Raw genomic sequence first — 25,925 nt, forward strand, 5'->3', positions numbered from 1 at the left:
ATTAGGCAGTGCCTGTTTTCACAAAACTCAAGGAACTGAAGACTTTTCTCTTAAGAGTGGCCAAAAGACAGACTGACACAGCACAACCAAACTTATGTTTCCTTGGGAAACCAGGCTAGTAACAGCCTGGTAAGGACCCATTGTCTTCCCTGGCTTTTGACTAAAATAATTGATCTAAGAACTGCTATACAAAAGCACACCTTAATGTTGCTGATGGAGGAGAAACTAGGTCTCAGGCGTCTTCCACATTACCACAGAAAGGTTGAAGGCAACATCTGGTGAGATCTAAAAGAGCCAGGATGTGGTTCAGCATCTGCCCTTTCCAGAAACATCCTGAGAGCCACTCTGCCAGCAAAGCCCAGCAGAGCATCCATGCTCCCTCACGTGCCCAATACACCCCAGTCACACTGGTTTCTCAGTGTGGGTTTTCCAGCGCTATGACAATCCTACATTAGACTGTTTTAACAGGGCCAGATAACTACGAGTCTTATCACCAAAAAGTACAATTTGGCTCTAAATCCAAAAATGCTGTATTCAGTTCTTTGATGGGAAAGGTCTGTTAGTGTGACCTGGTTCCTTGTATTCCCCCATATTTCCATAATATAACAGAAAGGAAACCTCTTTGACCATCTGATTTCATACAAATGTCACTTCTTTGTCTCAGTACAGCTTGACCAGCTTTGAGATCCAAGACCAGCTTTATGCCCACCCTGCTCAGGCTTTCTAGAAACGACTTGATTCCAGTGCAGGTCACTCAGACTGTGGGATAACTGGAAACTTCAGTGTTTATTAGTTTTCATTTTCAGGCTGAGTGTATTTTCAATGTTGACTCACAGAGTGACTTTTCAAAGAATAATTGCTTCCAGATGTCATGCATATTTTGCTCCAAAGAAATACTGCAATCTTTGTTAAGGTTACAGAGCTAGACAGACTGTTTTCTCCTATCTGAGTGTCTCTCTTGAGAGGATCTGGGAACACCACGTGTCCCACGTGGATCCTACAAATGCAGGTAAGAGCTAGACTCAAGGTCTCTGAAAAACATGGTTGGTATGACAGAGTTCATAAAGTCGAAATGTTGAGTGTGCATCCGTGATACAGTTTTTGGTTTGCTTTGTAGTGAGAACATTGTATTGGGTTGTTGCAGTAAGTCCAAGTCAAAACCAGACAACCCTAGAAAACCTAGATCTCCAATTTTACAGGAATACCCTCAGACTAGATGCAAACATACTTCTGATGATTCAGAGACCTCTTTTGAATTCAATGTGCAAAGTCCAGAAAAGATAGACGTTCTTGAAAAAGAGGCATGAGGAAAAAAATAATACATGCTCAGTCTTGACTGGTTTTAATTGCATCTCTTCTTTAGTCAGCTAATTTTTGGGCTTTCTGTCTCGCTCTTAAAATACGTGCACATGTGTCAGGGTAAAGAATTTAAACAAAATCGTTCAAAGATAAATAAGGTCAGAGCACAGAAGAAATACAATTTTGTCCCGTCTGGGAATCAGTAGTTGTATTATTCAAACTCTGAGAATATGCTATAAATTATTCCTGAGCAGCTTCAAAGTTGCATCTGTTTGGGTGCTGTGCTTACAAGCGCTGTGCTCTGCCATACTACGTATTATCTAGTAAGGGCTCCTGAATCTGTTATCCCAGATTTCCAGTTCCAGAAGTCTTTATTTCCATAAACATAACTGCTTGTTGAAAAGGCAGATGTGTAGAACACATAAGCATAACATAAGTATCAGCAAGATTTCATGCAAGGCCCATTAAGTGGAAAGAAGGACAGGAAAAGATTACCTGCTCCAGGACATGTTGAGAAAGAATGTTTTGGACACAGACAGATCAGCTAAAATACGGTGAGATGAAAATGAGTGATGAAGACAGAATAGTTGCAGTTTGTTGTCTGTGAAGGTTTCTTATTTGCAAGGAAACTTTGTATGGCACCCAACTAGGGTTGTTGCAAGTTGTAGGAAAAATGCTGAACAGCTGAAAGTGAAATGTGGCAGCTTTGTGGGAAAAAATCAGTTTATAGGTTAACAACAGAGAGCTTTAGTAAGATTGAAATGCACTATTTCAACCTTTCAGCAATTGAATGATCTATTTTCTATTTTGAAAACATTTTAATTCTATGAAATACAGTAAAATCCACGATGCATCATTTGATTAGGAAGATTTACGAAATTTTCCAGAGTTTCTTCCATCTTGCATCAAGAAAAACTTCAAAATTGCAAATATCCTGACAAAATGAGAAATTAAATTATCTCATTGCTCTACAGCTAGGAGTGGGTGGTGTAGAAAACTACTGTCCTAGTAACACAGGACAAGACTGATGGCACTAAAAAAAAGGCTAAAAAAATATACAGCTAGAAATAAATTGTCCTCTGTATCAGAGCACTCCATAATAGGTAGGAAAATATGTTCCTTTTCCTACAGAAATAGATTATACAAAATACCATAATTTTGTCTACAACACCTACTTCAAAATAGCCCAAGAAGCTGTAATATCTAAAATAAGAAAAAAACCAAACTTGTGTCCATGTTCAGCAAAACTCCAAATTTCATTCTAATACTATAGCATGTGAACAGTAAGTACATGCTAAAAATATCTTGAAGAATGCAAGGAAACACGGATTTAACTTAAAGGCTTAATGGAGCAGGTCCCAAATACACCCAGGAGTGTTTAAGTCTCTTTTTAAGAGATATCTTGAATGGGGCAAATTAATTTTAGTCAAAGCAATGCAAAGCTGAAGCTCTGTAAAACTTATAATGCTGAAGGGAGCAGGCTGTAGCCACCAAATCTGTACCCCTAAATGCACTTAGTATTTAGTCCTCTGAGCACTGAACTAAAATATTAAGAGTTTGAGAGATGATATATTAAGCATTCAACAAGTTGATTGTATCAAAGAATTATAACAGATGGTGGTAGGGCCACCTGTTATCACAAGCTGCCTGGTATGTCCCATTATATTTTCCTGTTTTCAGCTGTTTATAACTTCATCAATATATAGCCAAAGTTTTGGGTACCATGTCTGATGCAATTAGATATTTATTTGCAATCAACTAAGACTTCTCAGTCATCGCCAAGATAAGATTCTGGAATGTAGTGTTTTACCCAGTTGAAGTTGTCCACAATTCTACCCATTTTGTTGAAAAGCCCTATTGCTCCCAAAATATCAAAGCCCGGGACTGGAATTTGGACCAGACTACCACAGCAAGGAATGCCATTTTTGGCATCCCCACTAACATCATCCAAAACCTGATCAGGTCATGAGCCTGGTAAAAAGCAATCACAGTTCATACAGGTCCAAGAGGCTCTTGTCTCATGATGCAGGGCTGAATCTCTGACATCCAGCTGCACTGGCACACTGCACAGCTCATCTCTGCGTACAGCAGAGCCACAGGCTTTGTTGTAGTGCACAATACATGGGATTAAATTTACACAGGTCATAATTTAATCTGATTCTTTTCATTCTGACATTCCTTAGTGCCTGGGTGCTTAACTTCATGATCTTCAAGTTCTTTAGATTATATTAGGACATGGTATGATGGACACCAAGGCACCCACAAAGCCTTCACACACAAGTCTTTAAAAAAATAAAATCACCATGCTACCAAAAACAATCACCAAAATGCTCCTCTAAATATTTTCATTTTATCTAAAATCAATATTAAATAAATGTAAGAAATAGTCCACAAAGAGAAAGATGAGGGTTTTTTTCCTTAACAGTCAAAAGAGCTACATGCCAGGACAGTCCATGTTGACCACAGCTCACACTTGCATAACAGGCACTTGCTCCGCTACAGAGATACTTCTGTAGGTCCCATAAGCATAAGCAGTGCCAGAAGAGACTATGCTGTGGCTCGGTACCACGGATATTAATTGCTTTTGCACATTTTCAATAATACTCTGTATGATTTATTTATAGCTGCACTAACAGATGTTATTGCAGCAGCTGAAAGAGGTGCTATGTAAAGAGCCAATTCAAATTAGGCTTGTTTTAAAAGTAAGTCTCCACTTTACAGCAGGACTAAGTCTTGACAGAGCCCAAATCTTGCAACGTGACTTATTTGAAGTGGCAAAAATCCTATGAGATCTGGTATTTTGCAAGATTTCCCATCCACATGCCTTCCAGCTTGAGAAGCAATCCAGAACCACAGCTATGAGCGTGCATCCAGCTTCAAAGATATGAGGTGGACTAATTGCTGTTTTAACCCCCCTTTTCTTCTGCTGGGTATTACGAAACAAAAAGTTCTGGCTTTGAAGCTTATGACTTTATCACACTAAGTCTGGAGCTGATACCTCTTGGTTTGGTTGGAAACAAAACACTTAACAACTTACCCGGCAATTGGCTGCCCAGCCCGTGTGGATCAGTGGTGCTGGCAGGTGGTGGAGAGCAGAGATTATGTCCCTCAGGGGTGACGCCCCTCTGGGATCTCCCTCTCTTCAGCTGTGACCTCCAGAGTCCTCTTCTCACTGCACCAGCACATCTCAGAAATGCTCTAAACCTGCATGTACCAAGGTGGAGGCAGTGGTTTGAGCACTGCAAGACCCACAGGTCAAACCATTGACATCGTGAACATTCAGACACCTGTTAAAATGAAGAATACTCAGTAAGTGTGACAGAACATGGGAACAGGCTGCCCAGGGGGGTTGTGGAGTCTCCTACTCTGGAAACATTCAAAACCCACCTGGATGCCTTCCTGTGTAATCTCATCTGGGTGTTCCTGCTCCAGCAGGGGGATTGGACTAGATGATCTTTCGAGGTCCCTTCCAATCCCTAATATTCTGTGATTCTCTGTGAGTTCTGTGTGCTGGGACTCCATATCCCAGCTCATGATGGAAGAACATCTCAAAGTATCCTTTGATACAGTATAACAGCAGCTTGCTTAGATCAAGTTAATTTGGGGTGGGAATTAGATCTTTTTTGTACAATGCAGGACACAACAGGACTTCCAAGACCTGTTGAAGCCTCTAGTCTTTTCTGCCACACAGTAGCTGAAGTTGTGGAGGAGTACAGCAGCCTGAAGGATGTTTCAGTGATTCAGTGCACCATGCTCTGAGCAAACCTGCCCAGGGAATGATGCACAACGGTGGTCTGACAACACTCCCACCCTGGCAGCACCACATTGCCACAAGGCTCATTTCCCAAAGGACGTGGCAGTGACAGTTCCTGCAAGTCTCTTCAGATTCCCCTTTGGGCAGGGAACGCTTCTTCTAGCTCATCTTACATGACAGAGGTTTGGGCCCAAGAGGGAGCCCTGGTTTGGCTTCCCCAATTTATTCGTCAGCCCCCTGGAAACCTGTGGCAGGGAGCAGAGCCTGCTCTCCCTGACACCATCCAGCTGCCAAAACCAGTGACCCCTCCGCAGTGCTCCTGCAGCCCTGCCTGGCTCTGAGGCCATCAGGCAGGGGCCCCCTGGGCAGCAGCCTGCCTCCCATCCATTCCCTGAGGAACACCTGCTGCAGCAAAAGATGGTGGGAGCAGCCGGGGCAGGGTGGGAAGCAAATCCGTGAGCCTGTAGGAGAAGGCTGTGCCATCAGAAACATAGAACAGAATAGAATATTTCAGTTGGAATGGAGCAACAACAAACATCTAGTCCAACTGCCTCACCAAACAAACTGCCTGACATACAAAATATTAAGCAACAGCCTTATTTCTGGTATTTCTTCACTTTTAAGTCTCAGAACTTGCAACTGAACCTACTCAAAGCTTAAATGTGCATGCTTAATTTATTAGATTATTTGCAGTGTTTCTCATCACTGGAGGGTGAACACTATGTCTTTATATCCTGATGCTTATAAATAATTAAAGCCACAGCAGAACTCTTCACCAACAACTACTGCAGCCTTTTCCAGAAATTATTTCTAAACCTTTCCAGGACAGCTTCACAAGTTAATATATATTGAAAAAAATTATGCTGATCCATATTTTGTACCTTGTCTGCTGCCTGCCAGGGCAGGGAGGGCAGAGCCCTGGTGCCAGCCTGCCTGGAGGGTCCAGGTCTGCTCAGTGCCGGCAGCAACAGCTCAGGAAGGACCATTTGCCAGCTCAGCCAAAAGTACACAGGGACTCACTGGCCTGGCCACTGTGAGGAGGTGGGTGGTGCAAAAGAGAAGCTCGCACACCCCAAATTTGGATTAGCCAATGAAGACACAGCATGGCTGAGCTGAAGGTGCTTGACCACCTCACCCCCCTTCACCTCTCTCATTAGTTAAGGCTCTGCACCTTTCCCTTCCCTGCAGGTGACAGCAAGAGCCAACGATGGGCATTTAAGGAAACCAGCTGGCCATGCTCAAACAAGCAAGCTGGTAGGCTGCAGTTTCAATAGGCTGTCTTCCTTCACCCCCCCGAAAAAAAAACACACTAGAAAGAGCCAATAGTGAGACCTCAGCATCAAAACCACCTGCTCCTCCTCCAACAGTGTAGCCACTCACTTTTCCTCCTGTCATTCATCCTGTAGATCAATCACCTCCATCTGCTTCAAACCAAACATGCCAAGTAAATATGAAGATTATTAATAAACTTTTTTTTTTTCCCCCCTCTAGAGCAAATTAGACAGCTGGAGGTTACATTTCTTTTGAACACTGACAAGCCATTACTGGGCATAATGTAAAGCAGTTGACTGCACACAGAGCCACACAATATTTTGCTGGGCTGATACAGCAAAATCAAGGAACTTGTGCCTTGTACCCAGCTGTAAATGCCAGAGAGGCATCTGAATGCCACCAATTTTACAGCAACTGTCACACCAGAAGAGCTGATCCTCCCAGACAGTGGAAGTGCACAATTAGGTCACATTAAACATTGAGAAAATACCACAGTTAGTTCCACATGTCAACTAAAAGTGAGTGACACTGAAAAACAGCTCCTAGCTGGCAAAAGACATCCCTGCATCAGTACGCATTTTCTGCTAAGAGTTAGCAGATGAAGTCCACAGGTGCAGAAGCGTGAGCAATCGCCCAGGCAGAGGGAGTTCTCACCCTGTCCCATGAGGCGGTGAAGCAAGACAGCCAAGCACCATGCACAGGCGGGTTTGGCCCCCTGAGGAGTTGCTGCTACCTCTGCACTCACCAAAGCAGAGGCTGGGTACTCCTCTCCGTCACTGCTCGTTGTGATGCATCCCTCAGGTCCTTCAGGACGGTTTCCTTTGGGGTAATAATGAACAAACTGAGGCAGTGATGCTCACAGCTGAGGCTTCAGACTTGGGTAGGTTTGTGTTTTATTTTTTGTGTTCAGCACCAAGTGTAGTGACTAGGAGGGAGTCCAGCAGAGGGCTACAAAGATGATGAGTGGTCTGGAAGATCTTTCTTATGAGGAAAGACTGAGAGAGCCGGGTCCGTTCAGCCTGGAGAAGAGAAGGCTGAGAGGGATCTCATCAATATTCATAAATATCTCAAGGGTGGGTGTCAAGAGGATGGACCAAATTCTTTTCAGTGGTGCCCAAAAACAGGATAAGGGGCAACAGGCAGGGGCTGAAACACAGGAGGTTCCATTTGAATACGGGGAAAAACTTCTTTACTCTGAAAGTGACAGCACTGAACAGGCTGCCCAGAGAGGTTGTGGAGTCTCCTTCTCTGGAGACATCCAAAACCTGTCTAGACACATTCCAGTGGCATCTGCTCTGGGTGAACCTGCTTTAGCAGGTGAGTTGGACTAGATGATCTCCAGAGGTCCCTTCCAACCCCGACCATTCTGTGACTCTGTGACTGGAGCTCCTAGCCCTACCACAGTGGGAAAAGGATTTGCAATGTCTTCATCGTTGCACCCACACACTACAAAGCCTGCTCTTGGTTGAAGGTGGACTAGTGGAAAAGCACAGCCCACTCTGCTCACAGAAAGCCTTTTGTGTCATGTTAGCATCACCTAATTATACGCGGCTGATTGTTGTTTTGGCTGTCAGCTGTGTCACAGGTAACAGATACTCTGTTGCACGGCATTTGGTACTCACCACAAAGCAACTGCCCTGAAAGACTTCTATGTCATCGCCATGCCAGTGGTAATTATTTAAATCGTTAATAAAAGGGCTCTGTGCAGTACCTCAGAAAGATGGCAATGCTGTATGGGGAGAGAACACACCTAAAACTACAAATTCCAACACTGTGGAAAGTGTTAGTCTGTGTATTTTACTCCCATGTACCACAAAGTTACATTTGGAGGCTGTTGATTACAAAAAAGCGTTTAAATTTTTCCTTCCATCAAACACATGCCCGTGATGCAGCAGCAAACAGCGCACCTCAGGGAAATGTCACACAGTTTTGGGGACGGTGAGTGGGCAGCAAAGCTCCCTCAGCACATGAATTAACACCACAATTCTTTAAAAGTTTCCATTTTTCCATTTCTTCACTATGTTTCTTTTTTCAGTATAAACAGTAGCTGTCACAATCAGCATTCCTGTTGCAACATCTCCACTAGGTACATCCTCACAGGGCACCCCTGTGGTTCACTCCCAAACATAAGAGTGCAGGATTATTCTTAACACTTCTAGCCCAGCAGCTGAAAAGTGCCATTTAGCCCAGGCCAGAAGCAGCATCTCATGTCAAAAACAGCCACCAGAAAGGTGCAGCCAGAGGCACGTACAGGAAGCAAATTCATGAGGTTTTGCTGCTGCGACCGGGGTCTGAAAGCAAAGCCACACACCAACACACACCAAGAACCAAGCCGACCGCTTAGGGACAACAACCAATCTCCAAAACATTTTGACCTGGAAAACATAACTTAGCCTCCAGCCCAGAGCTAATCAAAGCAGGACAAGTCAGGACCACCTCACGAACCAGATTTGACAGGGTCTGTCACGGTATGAGACCACGACGCTGTGTTCCGTCTGCGAGGAAGACTCTGGCAGATGAACTCCCTCAACAACTTCCCTGCCGCTTGCTGCAACAGCACTGCCAAGCCAAGGCACCCCGGGCGGCGGTCGCCCAGGAGGGCCCGGCAGTCGCCCAGGAGGGGCCGGCAGCGGGGCCGCTCCCCGGCGGGGGATGCGCGGCCGGGGCTGCCGCTGCTCCCTCTGGCGGCTCCTGCGCTGGAAAGGCACCGGGGACCCGCGGAGCTCTGGTGTCTGCACCCTCCGAACTGGGCAGAGCGGGGATGTCCGGCCCTGGGGCTTCCCTGCGGCACGGCAGCGGGGCAGCCCGGCGGCAGCGCTGCTGCTGCTCAGCCTGGTTTTGCCTCCTGGGGACACAGCTGCGCTCTCATCTGTCCCCCTGCCCGTAGTTACCACAAATTCGGTGATAACCGATGGTTGGTTTTTGACAGGTCCAGTGAGGAGAGCAAGCTGGAAAAAGAAAATTGGTCAGAAAAGAAGCAGGCTTATCTATTTTGAGCAAGACCTTATCAAAACCCATGCTTCAGAAAATAACTCGGGACAATTTAAAAGGCCGATCCCAACCTTGCGGGAGACCTGAGACAGAGGAGCCTCGATATCTGATACCTGGCAAAAACAGGCAAAAAGCAGGTTAAGTAGTAAAGTTCACTACTTTTAGTGTAACTTGTTCCTTTCTAATGCACCATAACATCTTCACAGCCTCAGCCTGTTCTGGGTTTGATGCAGTAATTTAATTTGTGCGTCCTGTGTTTCTGATCGGATCTCATCTACTGTAGCACTGTGGTATCTTAGCATGGCGCAGCGAGCTAAGCCTGGAATGCCTCCAGCCCACAGACACCCAAGTAAATCTAAGATTTCTTTGCTGTTCATGCATTTTTTTTTCAGACTGACAAAAGTTATTGGTGGCTATTTTTTAAATGAAAGGAGTAGTGGGAAAATAACTTTGCGGCATATTGGGCTAGCAGATTGTTCAGACATTGTACAGTGACAATAAAGCCTTTAGGATCCTTTGATTGACATATATAATGAATGTAGCTGTCAAACTTTCGTGCAGTGATTTTATTTTGCATAGACGATCTATTTCACTGGCCAGGGTTTTGCATAAAAGAAATAATCCACATTGTTGTGGTGCTGCTATTTACAGAGTCCAGAGGACAGCGGCATCGCTACAATATAAATATTAATATCCAAGTTTCTTTTGAAATACATAATTCTGTATGCAATATATACTACGTGCACATCTTGATAGAGGGAAAGAGGCATTGTTCTGCAGAGAGAAGGGGGCCTGGAGCTGCTGGGGTTTGTTCATTCACTGATTCACTATGTGGCCTTTGAAAAGGCACTTAGTCATTCTGCAGTTTAATGTTTCTCCCTGTAGAGTGGAGAACAAAGCCTCAACACAAACTGCACTCACTGTTATCAGTCAGAGTCCTTGAGATGGCACAGGGTCAAGGGGCTCCTTGGAGCAGCCCTTGTGCCCAGGAAGCCCAGAGACACACTTGGGATGGCTGTGCTCTTCTGAAACAGCTTCTTCTTCCTACCAAAGCACTGGCAGGGTTAGTCTGGGCTACCTAGCACAGCAGCAACCTTACTTTGGTTATGAGCAATAACCATTGCACCAAAATCACTAGCCTTGGAGAAAACCAGCAGAAAATGACCAGCAGGCAAAGCAGAACATGAAGGAGGAAAAAATGAATAAAAGCAAGGACGACTCTCACACTGCATTCGCAGTGCAGTGAAGCTCATGTTGCGCATCTAAAGGTAGAAAAATCAAAGACATGGTCTGTCCCCTGGGGAAAGGTAAGCAACTTCTGAAATTGCCTTTAGAGGTATTTTTTAGCCCCACACTAACACTGAAGCACCCTGTGCCCAAAGTCACAGTATGCAAACACTGTATACATAAAAAGAGATGTTCACAGCTCTGCAGTGATAAAAGTGCTGGGCCCATGCTATGGTACCAGTATCGTTTGAGCAAAGTGTTGAGTAGCAAGAGAAGTACTGCAAAGGACTTGCACAGTACAAGCTCAGAAAGGGGCTGATTATCCAGCTTGGGGTACTGAGGCATGCCATCTTTTAAAAACCATAACTGGCTTTGTTTATTCAGTCATTTATTTATTCATTTTCATTTTAAAATCAAATACCAAGGAATTTTAGATTTCAATATCAAACATCAAGAAATCCCTGCTTTCTGTGATGAAGACAATTTGGTATAGGGTTCCAGAGCGTTTCACAAACCATTTATGTACCAAAGCATTGTATATACCCAGGAAGAAGAATGGGAGCTGTATGCCACTGTGCCTCAGGTCCTAAAAACAGAGGAAGGAGACAGAGCATAGAGGAGAGAACAAGGAAGGATCCTTGTTCTCATTCATATCACAACCCTGCGAAAAGGCTTTAATCTGAAAGATAACTGTGTGGTGAAATGTCCATGGAGGACATTCTTGTTTGGCACAGAGGGGTTCTGCAGATGTACTTCCCAGGTGGGAAATGAGCACCAAGGAGGCAATACAGATGACTTCAGGTTAAACTCCAGTATGCACCTACAGATGCCATATATAGACCCAGCCTTAATCCCGGGAGTGATAAAGGTGGAGAGGAGGAGCCAGGATGGCTTAAAGGGCAGATTTAAGCAGTTCAAGGTAGCTGGCAGGAGCACTGACACTTGTGAGTTGCCCTGTTCACTATTTAAGAAGAAGGTAACAACTGTACGGTGCATCGGGCACACAAGCACAGGAATGTTCCTCACTGGCTTCAAGCTGATAGTTTCTTAAAAGCTAGACTTGTTGGTTGGAATTGGTTTTCTGACTGGCAGTGCCACCTTCCTTTCCTCCTTCCTCATGCTGATGACAGAAAATGGCACATTACTCAACTTGGCCAAACTGTAGCCCTGAGAATTTGATTCCAAGCAGTTCAGCATCTGCTTCAGCCAAAACAGTTCAGCTATTTCCAGGAATATTACTAAGGGAAAAATATATTGCTTGGCGTGCGTTAAATAAATCCAGACAGCCTTTTATATGAAGACTTCTAGCTTCAGAAGGGGAATTTTGAAATTTGGCGGAGAGGCAGCCTTTGTGGTACAAATGTGTCTACCCCTATTAAAATCTACCCAACTTTGGCCAGATTACAGAACAAGGAAAAAAAACCTGCAGTTACCAGCTCAATAAAGGCTTTTGAGACTAGCAGTTACCTGCTGTTGCTGCTGTGGGCAAGAAGTCCCTTATCTTCCCCAGAGCTGCAGGAACAGGGCTTGCTTTGCACTGAGAAGGTTGGACACAGAGGCATGGCAGCAAGAGGCGCGACTGAAAACCAAGGAGCTCGGGAGCAAGGGAGACAGGGCCTGGAGCCCTGGCAAGGGGAAGGACTGGCAGAGGCCAAAAGAGACAGAGATTTGTTTCAAAATGGGCCTGCCTTTGGGAGCCAGCAGGGGCGGAGGGAAGATGGAAGGAGACGGGGAATAGGACTGGGGAGGGATGGAGACCTGGACCTGCAGAGGTAGAAGCAGGAGGGGAGGCAGCTGAGAAAGGTGTTTGCTTTCTGCCAGCCAGTGGCACCTTGTGCTCACCTATAACCTTGGTTATACCTGCACAGCCCCTCCATGGCTGGATGATGAAGGTATGGAGCCAAGGGTGAGCTGGAGAGACCAGCATTTTCATATGACATCTTCATGTTTTTCCAAATTTGATTGAACTTCAACGTAAAACAAGCCCAAACTTGTGTGACAATTTTTGAGCTAAGGGTTAAGTAAACACTGACTCTCGCTCCTCACAAAACGACTGCGCTTGCCCACCCTCAGAGAGCCAACAGGAGCAGCAGTTTCCAGGAGTGGCTGGGGGACACCCAGAGCCTCTGGCCCACCAGCCAGGTACTGCCTGTCCTTGGCCGGCTGGTCCCTGCAGCAGCCCAAGCGTGGGTCTGATGCACCACAGTCCTGCCTGCTGTTCAGCCTCAGCACCAGGAGCACTGAGCAGGCCAGGGGATGCTGCCAAAAGCACACTGTGACCAAATAAATCAGGGCAATTAGAATAGATTGAGGCACAGCTGGAAGAACTAATGTCGAATAGACAATATAATTGCTGACATCTCCTCAGAACGAAGGCTTGAATATGCAGACTCAGTAAAACTCTCTATATGGGGCTTGTGTACAGTATAGCGAGACTTTCCAGAAGAAATGCAAATACAGGCCCTCATTCTGCAAATAGCTTCATGCACCCAAACTCTTGCATTCAGGTGGCATCTCATCGACCGCTGCAAAATCAAGACCATTTGCCTTAAAAGCACAGACAAGAACATCTGTTCAAACCGATGCTGTTGTAACTGTATTAGTTCATTATCCAGACAACTCTTCTTATATCATGGAAATATGGTTTAGAGGACTGACAGATAAATGCTCTTGCATTTAAAAAAGGATAAATTAGTATTTGCATTGTATCTGTGGCATGAATAGGACCGATGGCCTATGAGAAGGAGGGCTTGCAGGGATCTCATTCTGCTCTTACAAAGAGGGGTTAAAAGGATTTGCAGATTTATAATGAAAGCACTCACCTGCTTGATAATGTTGCACCATTTCAGTAATTCTTTGCTTTTCTTTCATGGATAAAGGACAAAGCCAATCAACCTCCATCTGAATAAGCGTGTTAAGTAGAGTTTATCCAGACCATGCTGTTCCTCCATCACTGCCCCCAGGGATTTACAGCCCAGCACACCAAGGCCGTGGTTTCAAGGCAAGCAGAAAGATCTGCAGAGGAAACACAGGTGAAGCAGCCATTGGACAAAACAACTGCACCTTTCACTGAAGGGTATCTTGTCTGTGATCTTCAGCAGACCATGCATTCCTTTCCTGTGGGACTTCAGAAGTAATTTTCCATGTACAGAGAGCTGGCATGTCAACATCACCCTGGAGAACAGTTTCAGTTCATTAACTGCTGCTAGGAAAAATATTACCAGTCCTTTCACCAAAAAAACTCATGAGTAGGTTACGAAGGACTAATTGAAGGAAAAGTTAACACACCTCTTAACTTCTTTCCACAGGACACATCCACCTTTTCCTTTCCTCAGCCCCAAAGCAGGCACAACACCAGAACTTCAATATATATGTACACTTCAGCATACATATGTACTGGAAGCACAACATCTTGTTAAAGCATGGCGGTGAGTAGAGAGGAGCCAAGGCTCCATGCAGGCTGCAAAACACACTCAACAAACATTTTGCTTTGCCTAACTTAAGTGCTTGGTTAATGATTCACCCTAAACAACAGGCAGATAATTGAGGCAAGGAATAAGAGGGCTTGTTCTTCTTCCACGCACTGGGTGCATTAAGGAGAAAGAGCTCAACATGGAGCCAATGCAAGGGAATCTTCACACCCTGTGAAGTAAGCTCCTCCCAGGAGCACAAACAGAGTTTATGTATCACAACAGTCAACCCAGCAACACATGGACTTTGTGTTCTATTTCTCACAAGCAGAACTCAGATTCTTTACACAGTCATTCCCTCCCAAATGGGGAATCGAGTCATGGAAAGCACATTTGGATAACTTGCTGATGAGCAACTGAAGAGCCACAGGCACAGCTCAGATCTCCCCCAGCCCCAGGCTTGGAGTGTCTGCAAAATCCTTCTTTCCTCTTATGCCTCTGAAAACCATCTGCACAGTGAAGGCAACATGGCTAGCTATTTTACAGGGGGATTTCAAGAAAATTATATGCTTCTTGTTTGCATGTTTTTGCCCATGAGATAACTTTGATATGCCTTGTGAAACACATGCTTTCACAGAAATCTGAGGAGGAAAACCACATAACCAAAAACAGTAAAACGTCTTTCTGTTTGGAGAAGACAACTTTGCAAGACTGTTTTAATGGGAAGAGGACTTGGTAGATATTTTTAAATGTTGGCAGTGGTTTTTACTAGGCAGAACTTTATGATATCATTCATCAGATAGATTGCTAATCTGAAAACAACAACCACCCACCCACCACTTCATTTCAGACCCAGCTAAGACCATGCTAACAGTACAGAAGTCCTATGGTTTCCACGTGCAGCTTGGGAGACAGTGGCACGAGGTCACTCCAATTTAGAGCGTAAGGTCTCCCCAGTACTTCATTCTTCCAGGTGACACACACTGTGCCACTTGCCTGTTTGAAGAACAACTTGAGCTATTACAATGCTTCCACAAAGGACTGCACACAATGACCATGCTCTCCTTTCCCTTCTAAAAGCTTCACAGGCAGATAAGTGATTCCATGTTCAATAACTAAAATTAAGATTCCCTCTGCCTGAAGCCTCCTGCAAGAATGTGGCTGTTCTGCTTGAGAAACCACATCCTGCTCTGCATCATAGTCGGATGGTGCTCTATCAAAAGAGAGAGCCCAAGTTCAGCAGCCTTCCAGGGCTGCTGCTCATCTCTTGAGAGTGCACAGTGGACATTTATTTGCAGTCCCAAAAACTGGGTCAGATCTGATGAGCTGTAAAAATTCACATCATCCAGGAAAATATATGGGATGGACTTTTCAGCCAAAGCAGATGCAGGGGTGCACTGATGGGCCAAATATATTCAGCATCCCCTAGGAAAAAGATATAGCTCTTTCCCACTCGGAGCTTCTCTCCAGATGGACAACTATTGTCCATGTTTTCCCAGGACTTCTGTGCATCCAGCAGTGGTTTGAACCACCACGCAGTAAATCCACTCAAGTTTAACAGAAAACTGGGAATCCGAGGCACACATATCCTGCCTCCCCTGAGGATATTACGATGCTTTCAAAAAGTCTTACTCCATGTATTGTTCAGCAATCGAGCATCTCGCAGAGTACAAGCAGTTGGCCTCCAGCATTGCTGACAAGGACAGGCAGGGTGGACAGTCATGTTGGCACCACAGTGACAGATGAACTATGGGTGTTTTGACTTGAAGGTGATCTTCATCCCACCTGAAGAGGCCAGCAACAGACCGAGGGTCAGGCTCAGGTCCTAAGCCTGTGCAAACATCCGCCAGGAATCCGGCAAATGGGATTTCGCTGTAGAAAAGAAGTCAGACTTCTGAGGTCTGCCCTTGCTATCGGTAGGAGAGAGCACCTCCGAGGCTCAGGCTGAGGCATAACGTCACAAGCAGTCTCAGTCAAATATGCCTATTTATGGCGGCAAGTTAAAGGTGCTATGACTCAGGTGCCTGAACAGGGATCTCTAATAATACCTTCCAACTATATGTAATATGTAAATACGCTATGTGGGCAAGAAATGTATGAAATAAGGAGGCATTTATCATAATTATTTTAAAGGAACTTTTAAAATATGTAAGTATTTCAACTGTATTTACAGCACAGCAATTGCTGCTGGGAAGAGTGCTGCAAGTGAATAAACTCCTTTTCCCCAGCATTCTTACTGTCCACTTGGCAGTATGATATGACCTCTATTTTTCTGTCTCAGTTTCTTTGCTTTAACAGCCACATCAGACAATATTGAGCTGTCTAATAAACTGACTTGAGTTCTGCTGATGGAAAGAAATTTACAAGATTTGGTGAGATTTATAACAGTATAATAACAAGGGTATTTAAACTGTGGCTTCTTCTGACAAAGAGAAGAAATTCCTGGATTTCTCGGTTGGTGTTTATTGCATAATAACCTACCAGGAAAAATGCTGGAGCAACAGCAGCGAGGAGCAGAGCGAAGGGGCAGAAGCAGCGGGCGGCCCTGCACAAAGTGGGGAGCAGCAGAGCTGGGGAGGCTCCCCAGGGTCCAGGGTGACACTGGTGGCTTATGCAGTGGCCCACGTGTGACCTGTGCACTTGCCTGCTGTGCTGTGGGGTGAGATTGCCGCTCGTCCTCATTGCTGGCCAAGCTGTGGCTGCTCAGGGACAGCCTGATCCTCTGTCCCCAGCTCCGGCTTGGGAGCATGCAATGTAGGATATGCCTACGGAAACTTCTGGGGAACCATCTAAAATGGCCACAATACAGCTGCCTGACCAGAAGGGGACTTCCAGATAAAGCAGAGGATAGTTACGAGTATTTTAAACCTGACCAAAGCAGAGGAAATTTAGCAGTATTTCAGAATTGTCTCTTTTAAGAGGGGTTTGAGCTTAAGGGGTGCTTTTGGACAGTGACTCATGGTGCCCAGTGCACAGCTGGAGCAGGACTGTACATACAATTACAGTTATTAAAGTCAGCCAGCTATAAACAACTGCTGCTTCAAAGTGGGATCTGAAAAACCACAATTATTTCCCGTTTAAACTGCAGAAAGAAAAATGTGGGGCTTTTTTGGTACCAGCATGCAGCGGTGCTTGCAACAGCTTTACATGTTCAACTGAAAGGGAAACAATGTTTTCTGACAAATTTGGGTTCTGATATTAGAAGTCTGGGCAGTACAAGACCCATCGGCCATGAAACAGATGCAGCTTTCAGTCCCTCACTGTCAGGACAGGCTTTGGACCAGCAATGCCATACCTGTGGTGCAGTACCATTTAGCACACCCTGGCATCATCTGTCTCCTTCTTCCTAATTTACAGAGAGAATAAAACTCACTCATAGAATTACAACTTTCTGAAGAGCAAAAGAAATCTGTAAAAGCTAGGGACAGCAAAGAATTCAAGGAAAATAACTGCTGAAGTAATCTCTCAAATGAAGCACAGAACCTTTCACGGCAACTGTGGCTTCAGACTCCCAAGCCACTGAGAGAAGCAAACAGCCTTGTACCTGGCTATTTTCCCCGACATGTGTCTGGAGAACTCCATGCATGGGCCTGGCATGAAATCTTCATGACAGGATGACTGTTCGGAGGCTCCAGCAAGCACACTAAAGAGAGAGAACCTGTCCTGAGGTTCAATGGAACCATCAGTCCAGAGGAGACGTTCAGGGAGAGGATTAAGAGCAAGGAACAACCATATCCCACGTCCTTGGGCCAGCTGAGTTGCAGTGCTCCTTCTCCACTTGGTAACTGCCCCAGCACTTTGGAGTTTAGCAGTTTTGAACAGTTAAATTGAGGTGGGGCAGGGAGGACTAGTCTGAAATAACAGTTGTGTATGTACCATGCTCTCCAGCTGCTTCTGACAGCAAAAAGGTCTATTTTGGAAGGCTTACTACTGCTTCTACGAGCTTAAAAACCTGGCTAGGCCCAACAGCTATTGATCTGGGCCTTTTTCTTCACATCAAATTTGTCCAGAATGTGATTTTGCCTTGCTGGAATCACACACCTGACAGGCAAAGAAAACCTGAAGCTTTGAGACAGGCCATGCAGAGGTGCCACAGGGGGTTTTCCCCAGAGGCTCCGAGGAGCACTGTGGTAACAGCCCAGCTTTGCTGGAGGAACACACGCTGCGCCCATCGGCAGTCCCCAGCTGCCCGCAGGGCTTCTCAAAGCAGCTCAGGTGCGTGGGGATTTAAATTACCTCTCAATTTAGGAAAAAACAACAACAACAACAACAACAACAACAACAACAACAACAACAAAAAGCTGTTGTCAGCACTCAACCGCGCAATAAGGACAACAGTGCTCCTACAACAGCACTACATCTCTGCTCATCCTTTATCTCCAACCATTCAGCGCATCTCTAAGAGTGTCTTCTAGTTTAACCAGCCAGATTCTGCTCTTTCAGTTACCAGACCTAGAGGCAAATATAATTTTTATGTGGTGAATTCAGCATTTACAGGCCTCCCTGGCTTCAGGAGAGAAAAAAAACCTGCAAATTATGCAGGTTGCTTAAAAATATTTTTTCCAAATCCTCAAACCTGAAACCCACGTTACTGCGGCCTTAAGTACTCAGAAGTCACCAAGGGTAGATCAGTCTGACTTCCTTCATCATCACAAACAAAATTCATTGTAATGATGACACACCTTTAGACTATTATCTCCAGCTCTGATGACAGAAAGATTGTTTGGTTAATAATGTTTTTAATTTACCTTTTACAATACAAGACAGTAGTCTCTCTAGTACCCTCACTAGTTTTAATGTGTCTGTTTACAGATCAGACTTCTCAGGTGCTGCCATGTGATAAACAGTATTTACAAAAAGAAGGATTTCATCCCAAAATGAGTAGTACCATTATGAATGGAAATGCGGGTATGTCCCATTTTGCAGTGCAAAGCTCTAATGTCACAGCTACTAATCTATAATTAAAAAAACCCAACAAAACAACCACAAAACCAAAAACCCCACGCCACCCCCACACACATGCACAAAAACAACAATAAACAACGCTATTTCTGATTGTTTTCTCCTATATGCCCTTTTAACATAAATAAATTTTACATCAATCTTAACTAAATAGACGTTAAGAAAAATCCAAGCAACCATCATCAACAGAACAGCAGGTCTAGTCTGTTTAAATTTCAACAATCACTGTATGAAAGAAAAGGCTGTGAATTGCTTTCACTCTTTGTCTCCATGCCAGCTTAAAAAATAATCTGAGTTTATTTTTAAATACGTCTACATTTTTAGTCATAATTATACACTCAAAGCACAGAGACACACGGGACCTCATCCAACACCTGTAGGCGAGTTACCACGCTTCATATTCCTGTGACCTGTTTTAATTATCCTTAGAGGCTGAAGACCCTTTCTGTTGCATGAGCAATTGCTGGGACCATGATCAAAACTCTTTGGGATGTGTCCCAAGGGAGAAATTTATACAACAGTTACCTACGACATCTCCCAAAGCCCATTTCTCCTGTTGGAAGGTGTCATGCTGGACCTTCGGCCACCTCAGCTCCTGTAGGAGCTGACTGCTCCTGACAAGTGTGTTCCAGGATGACCATGTGCGTCATCCCAAAAAGAGTTTGTTTGGCTGTAAATACCCATAGAAGACATGGGAGTAACAGGGAACGCCGGAGCACGATCCAAGAGCGAGCGGTCAGCCCACAGCATGATAACACGACAGAGGATGAGCACACAGGCCATGTAACAGGCCACCAAATAGCACTGGCTCCCAAGCCAGATGTGGTAAGTGAGGAATAATGCTCAGGCTTTCCATCAGCAAACACACAACAAGAAATCTCTTATTTGGACGAGTGACCTAATGCTAACAGGGAACAAAGCACAACTGTGTTTCTGAAGGGCTGTGGCCTCACAGAGAGGGTCTGGGACAGCACATCTGTGCTGTGACATTTTGAGGGAAGAGGGGAGCGCACACCTTCCCCATATCACGGCTTCCACGCAAACAACATAGCAACACAGAGCCCAAAAGCTGCAATTATTTGACAGGCTGGGTGGCTGAGTGGGGACCTGGGGCTGTGTGGTGCACCCCAGAAGATAGCCCATGGACATTTCACATCCCCACAGGGATAGGCAGTGTCCCCAGTCCACAGTTTCCGAGTCTACTCGGAAGTAGTTACTCAAGTATTCAAGATAAAACAATACATCCTCTCAAAGCTTTCCTTTTAGTCCTCTTTGTAAACTCATAGTATTTTCCCATCTTAAACGACATCATTTAATCACTGTAGAATAAACCATATAATACAAAAATAATTAAAACCCACAGCTTCCGATTCCATATTTCTAGATCTAAAAGCTACCCCGCAGAAAACTGCAAGCGACACACTGATCCAGGTCTGGCTGGCACTTCCAGACTCTCATACAACTCAGAAGGAATCCCAGTCCTGTCATTTTTCCCCTCAGGTTCCAATACCTGTTGACCCACCACACACATGCCGAGCCCGTCTGGCTTCCACCTAACGTGTATGCTGACCAACAACTGCAAAGTTGTGGGATGGGAAAGGCAGAGATACACATACATATATATGTATGCAGAAGTACATTAGATTAAGCAAGCTGTAGAATAAAGATGCAGCTTTGGCAGGTCATTCTGCACATAAAAATATTATAAGAAAGTTTTAAACTCCTTTTGCATATCTACTGATTAGTTCAAAAAGCTTTAAGTGAAGGCATTTTCTTTAAGTTTTTCAGCCTTTTCTTTATCCACGTAAAGAGACTGATTTGGCACAGAAAAGCATCCTCTCATGTATGAGTTCAATAAGTTTGAAATTTTTCAGAAAATTAATTAAAAAAAAAAGTATAAAACTATCTGTTAAGGCACATATGTGCTACATCCCAGCTGAAATTTATCAGAGTACTCCTGCAACCATTTACACAACACCCAGCCACATGTGCTTTGCTCACCTTGTGTCTGGAACAGATGCCGCGTACATATTTTCCCCCTCATTAAAGTCATTCTGATTAAACATATTTTCAGAACAGGTTACTGGAGTGTTGGTCTTGCAAGAGCAATGTCCATTCCCACAGACTCGGTAGACAAGCCTGCTACCCCTTGGACCTGAGCAAGTGATGTGGAGAAGTATTTTGCAGTCCTTAGGGGAGCAGTGGGCAGGGTACCAGTCTGCTGAAACGACACTGTACCTGAAGCCCCCGCATCAGCATGCTCCTCAGTGAAGATGCAACCACAGTTCCAGTTGTTAGCTGCTTTCCTCACCCAGTCCATATGAGTTCTCCAGGCTTTGGTGGGTGGTATTTTAACCACATCTAATATTTCCATCTGCTCACTTTTGTTATGGATGGTATCACAACCAGCTCCCTGGTACCACAGCCTTTAGATGAAATAGCTGAGCCCTGGACTCCTGTTGTGGAAGGTCCTCCCAACCAGTTTCATGGTGTTCAAACAGAAAACCAAAAGGTTCCTCAATATCCAAGATAAAATAGAATGATGCAGAAATGAACATCTGCAGTTTTGAAAAGAAAAAAAAAAAAGTGTAAGTGGCACAAATGAAACTCACCTGAGATAGAAAAGTAAGGCAAGTGCAAAAGGTAATTCCATCAAGACAGAGACAGTACAGGGAGGACCAGCTGTAAGGACAGGTTTTGCTCACTGTTTTCATTGATTTGACAGTCATCAGAATGCTTGCCATGGGCTCAGTGATCTGATCTTCATAGATGTCTAAACCAGTTTAAATATCCCCTAAGGAAATGGATTTTAAAATAACACAGGGAGAGGAAAATGACAGGAGAATGAAGTGAAGGGTTTCTAAATCCTTAAGGTTTCTAATATTTGCAGGATGAAGGAGAAAAGTTGTGTTTGAGTAGCAAAGATGGTTGTGGACAAACTCTTAACTAAGCAGCTCAGATACCAAACAGCATGCCAGAAGAAAAGGGGAGGAACACATCGCTGGGAAAAGAGATTACTAAACTTCAAGCAGAGAATCAAATTCCTTGGCTTTGGCATTCATTCTACTGTTAATTACAGTATCTCCCAGCAGAAAAGCAAAGCCCTGAATTAACAGAGGACCTTGTGACTCACAGACTGAAGGCAACAAATGGAGCTTTGGGTGAAGGTGAAAAATCCGTGAGGTCTGAAATATGATGTTGATCAGTGCCTACTTGATCAATGTTAGTGATTAGTAAATTGCTTAGTTATTTTTGACAAAACTTGCTGTAGCAAAACAAAGACATTATAAGCTATCACTGACTTAAGTTACAATGGACATGATGAGACTAGATACTGTCTTGAGAAAAACAAGAGGAGCCCTCTGAAGTGATCTGAAGGGGACAGTAACACTGCAGAAATTCTCCCTGTGCAAAATTGAAGGCACCTCACTGCTCAGAGCACAAACTGCTCATGATACGGGTGCAGAGAGGCTATCTCTGTGCTCCAGAAAAGGCAGCCTGAGGAGAGCCCTGTTCAGTTACTAAGGCAGCTGGGCATAATCTCTGGTTGCCAAGACTGGCCCTGTTAGGACAGCAGGATTTGGTTCACAGACTCAGGCAGGAGCCAAGCCAGATTTACTCCTGTGAACCCAGGATTTCTGCCTGTAGGAGGGTAGTAAAAGTTCTCTAACTATAGGGGGTGGGGAGCAGGAGTGACTGCTAAATTCTTTCTCTTTCCAGTCTGGGATCAGGATCAACCCTTGTGCCTGGCCCTCTCCACCTGCAATAGGTCTCCCCAAGAAGCCAAGGAAGGTTGAGCCACGCTCAGAGCCTCAGGCCACCTCAGGCTGTTTCCTTCGGTAGCATTGGTCCCAAGAGGAGCGCAAGGATTAGAAATGGGACCTTTGTTAAAGTGTCTAAACTGCCAGAAACCAGAACATAGGGCAAGCTCCAGAGGGCACCGATGTCTACTAAAGTATATAGTGCAGTAAGTGATGACTTCCAAGTGACTTCCAAGGCATTCACCAAGAGCTGCAGCCAAGTAGTGTTTCAGGGCACTACCCAACTTCTATGGGCAACTATCTCTGGAGCCTGTGCCAGTCCCAAATTCCTGTGAGGGGTACCAGACATCTGAGAAATTCAGGAGGTCTTAAAGCGACACAGATACCAGTCTTGGAAATGGCTCTTTCGAAGTTTGTGCTGGAGTTATTTACAAGTACCTTTTGCCTTCCTTTCCTTTCCCCTCCAATGTAAAAATATCTAGTTGAGGTGAGCCAGCATAAGGATTAAGAGTCCTTGAAGCTAAAATCTTCCAGAAAAAAAATAGCTGAAGCTGTTGATGCTTCTTGCAAACTCATGGCTTAAAAGCCCTGCTCATAGAATGCTTCCCACCAGCTTTTTCCTGAACAGCACAGACACTGGCAATACTCATCTGATGGTCAGCGGTGGCTCCGGCACACCTGGAACAGCTTAAATCCACAGCCTTTATGCAAAGACATGCCCACAAAGACAAGAAAGCGAATTTTCAGATAAAAAGACAAGTTTAATAGCTGTGGCCCAACTGGGCAGTTGGAAGAACAAGGGTGAAAGCATCCTCCAACCAAGAGTAGGCAACACGTGCACTAGACTTGGGAGAAGGGGAGTACCCTTACAAACACTGCTAGGGCAGGAAAGCATTTGGCTTAAGTATCAGGCACCCACGTGCCCAGGGTATGAATGGTTATACAAGCAATTCCTTGAAGGAAAAGTCTGGCTCTTTCCTTGGCACACAATGAAATTGGAGATAAACGGTGTATAAATACAAGGGGGTGCTTCTGTAGTACAGAATGATAAGAGTCTCAGTAATTCATTGGCTCATGCCAGGAAATTTTCCTTGCAAACTGCTTGCAGGTTACCAGCTTTATCAGTTTGGATACAAAAAATAGAACTCCAGAAGCCAGGAGGCAAAAATAGCATCCCCACAATGGAGCTCGCAAAAAGAAAACAACACTTTACATAGGGAAAACCCAAGCTATGGCTTGGCAAAGGGCTGCATTAGGAAATAAAAGGTGTATGGCACCCAGTACCCTACATATACGTGTGTCATATATATTATGTCCACTTATCACTTGAGCAAAAACACTGAATTACAAATACCGAGAGTGGACACACACCTACCTCAGGTGAAGGAAGCGCATCAGACAGTCCCAGTAACACAAACTAGTTCTATTATACTGCTCAGCACTAGAGCGCAAAGTATTTCACAAACGGATCAAGGATCGTCATTCTTCTTTCACTAAAGGGAAACCCAAGCTAGCAAGCAGTCCAACGTGTCCAACTTACCCCACATCCAGCAAGTGCGACTCCAAGCAGCTCTGCGTGACCTTCTTACAAAGTCTGTGTCCCACTCATGAAATGGAGATGAAGTTACATCTTCCTCCTAACGTAACAGATGACAGCTACAACTAACACTATTCTGGAGATAAAGAGACCCTACAAATAGCAATTTTTATTCATCTGGTAAGTTTTAAGCAGACACTACAAAAGCCCCACTGAAGGTTTTCAACCTTGACTTTCCAGATGCCACAGGACACCTGATGGGAGAGAGAAGCGAGGACACTCTCACAAGCAGGTGATGCCATCACTATTTCACCCCCACCTGAGCTACCCCATTGACTGCTGGGAAGTCCACATGTGGAACTACACTAATACTTCTGACACCACCACCTGCTTCAGAGGTGAAAGTGACACCACAAACCTTCCTCATGGATTGATTTGTCCAGGTCCTCTGGGTTCAGTGACAGTGAAGTTGCTTCAGGAGTCTCTCAGGTGAGGAAAGCTCCCATGCTGCTTCTCAGCATTTGATCTGGGTGACCAAATAAATGCTTATGCAGACACTTAGAAGCCCAAGAAAAATCACTACAGGTACATATTCTCTTCTGCACAACTTGCGCTAGTGCCAGCAGTGTTCATCCTAGGGCCTGTCCTATATTTATTCTGTATACCTATAGATTCTATTCTAGATACCCATGTACTTTTGACATCCTGCAAACTCAGAACACAAAGGGTTTTCCGAGAGAGACTCCCAAAATTCCCTCCACTAGGGAGAGTGACACAGAAGAGACTGTAGAAATCTCAGCTTCGGATCACCCAATGTTCTGAAACCCTTTGGAAACATTATTGTGCCTGCTTTTTCCTTACCTAGACACTCTAAATAATTACCCAAATAATACTATGAAATATAACATCTCTGCCGTAAGTTTAACAGAATTAGAGCTTGATATTTCAAACATGTCATTGTAACAGGTAAGTTAACTCCCATAACTTTCATTTATTAATCAATTATGGATTTATTTTAGTCAAGTTTAAGACAGTTAACCTTCAGCATGTTTCGATGAAGCTAAAACTACAAAGGCAATCTCCATATAAAACAGCCAAAGCCCCACAGTTTTGTTTTGAGGGGTTTGGTATCCTATTAGTTCACTAGTGATGAAAGATTAAGAACTCCAAAGGAGCCTAGACTAAATGTAATTTTAGGAGCAGTGCTCTAGAAAACACATCATTAACAAATGAAGAAGCCTGAAATAGTTCCACAGAGCAGCCCACGGTACTTTTTCAGCTCGTCACACGGCCACTGTTGTGCCCGGCTGTTATCTCCTCCCCAGCAGCATTTTGCCCAGTTTTCATCATTGACAGAGTTTGCACTAATCTGCTTTAGGAGCAGCTCCCACCAGGCACAAAGGAGAAACTCTCTCAGTTTACAGGACGACAGCTATATGTATTCTTTAGTTTGTGCTCAGGGGGGCTGTGCTCTAGAATACATGTGTATGTCGCATACACATGTACTCAGCCCACAAGCAGGGAGAAAAACTCTCGAGATTTAGTTGAAAAGTCACTAAATCAAGAGCTTGCTGGAATTCAAGTGTGATAAAACTTCTGAAGACGATAATTATCAGTCTCTGGATCTCTCCACTCAAGTATTTTAGACACAACAGAAATTGGCTGGAATAAACATGAGTTACTGATTATTTTGATCAAACTACTCATCCCTT

General features: G+C 44.5%; 1 protein-coding gene across 1 annotated transcript in view; it reads right to left on the reverse strand.

Moving 5' to 3' along the window:
* LOC110360920 (uncharacterized) overlaps nt 1-25,925 on the reverse strand; it is a 145,524-nt gene that overhangs the window by 83,893 nt on the left and 35,706 nt on the right. The window contains exons 2-4 of the mRNA XM_065059775.1: nt 13,366-13,558; nt 7,071-7,144; nt 4,337-4,586 (exon numbers count right to left, since the gene is read on the reverse strand). Coding sequence (XP_064915847.1) covers nt 4,337-4,586; nt 7,071-7,144; nt 13,366-13,444 — 403 coding nt within the window. The 5' untranslated portion in view covers nt 13,445-13,558. The remainder of the gene's footprint in view (nt 1-4,336; nt 4,587-7,070; nt 7,145-13,365; nt 13,559-25,925) is intronic.

Source organism: Columba livia, chromosome 3 (assembly GCF_036013475.1).
Source record: "Columba livia isolate bColLiv1 breed racing homer chromosome 3, bColLiv1.pat.W.v2, whole genome shotgun sequence".
NCBI classification, from domain to species: domain Eukaryota; kingdom Metazoa; phylum Chordata; class Aves; order Columbiformes; family Columbidae; genus Columba; species Columba livia.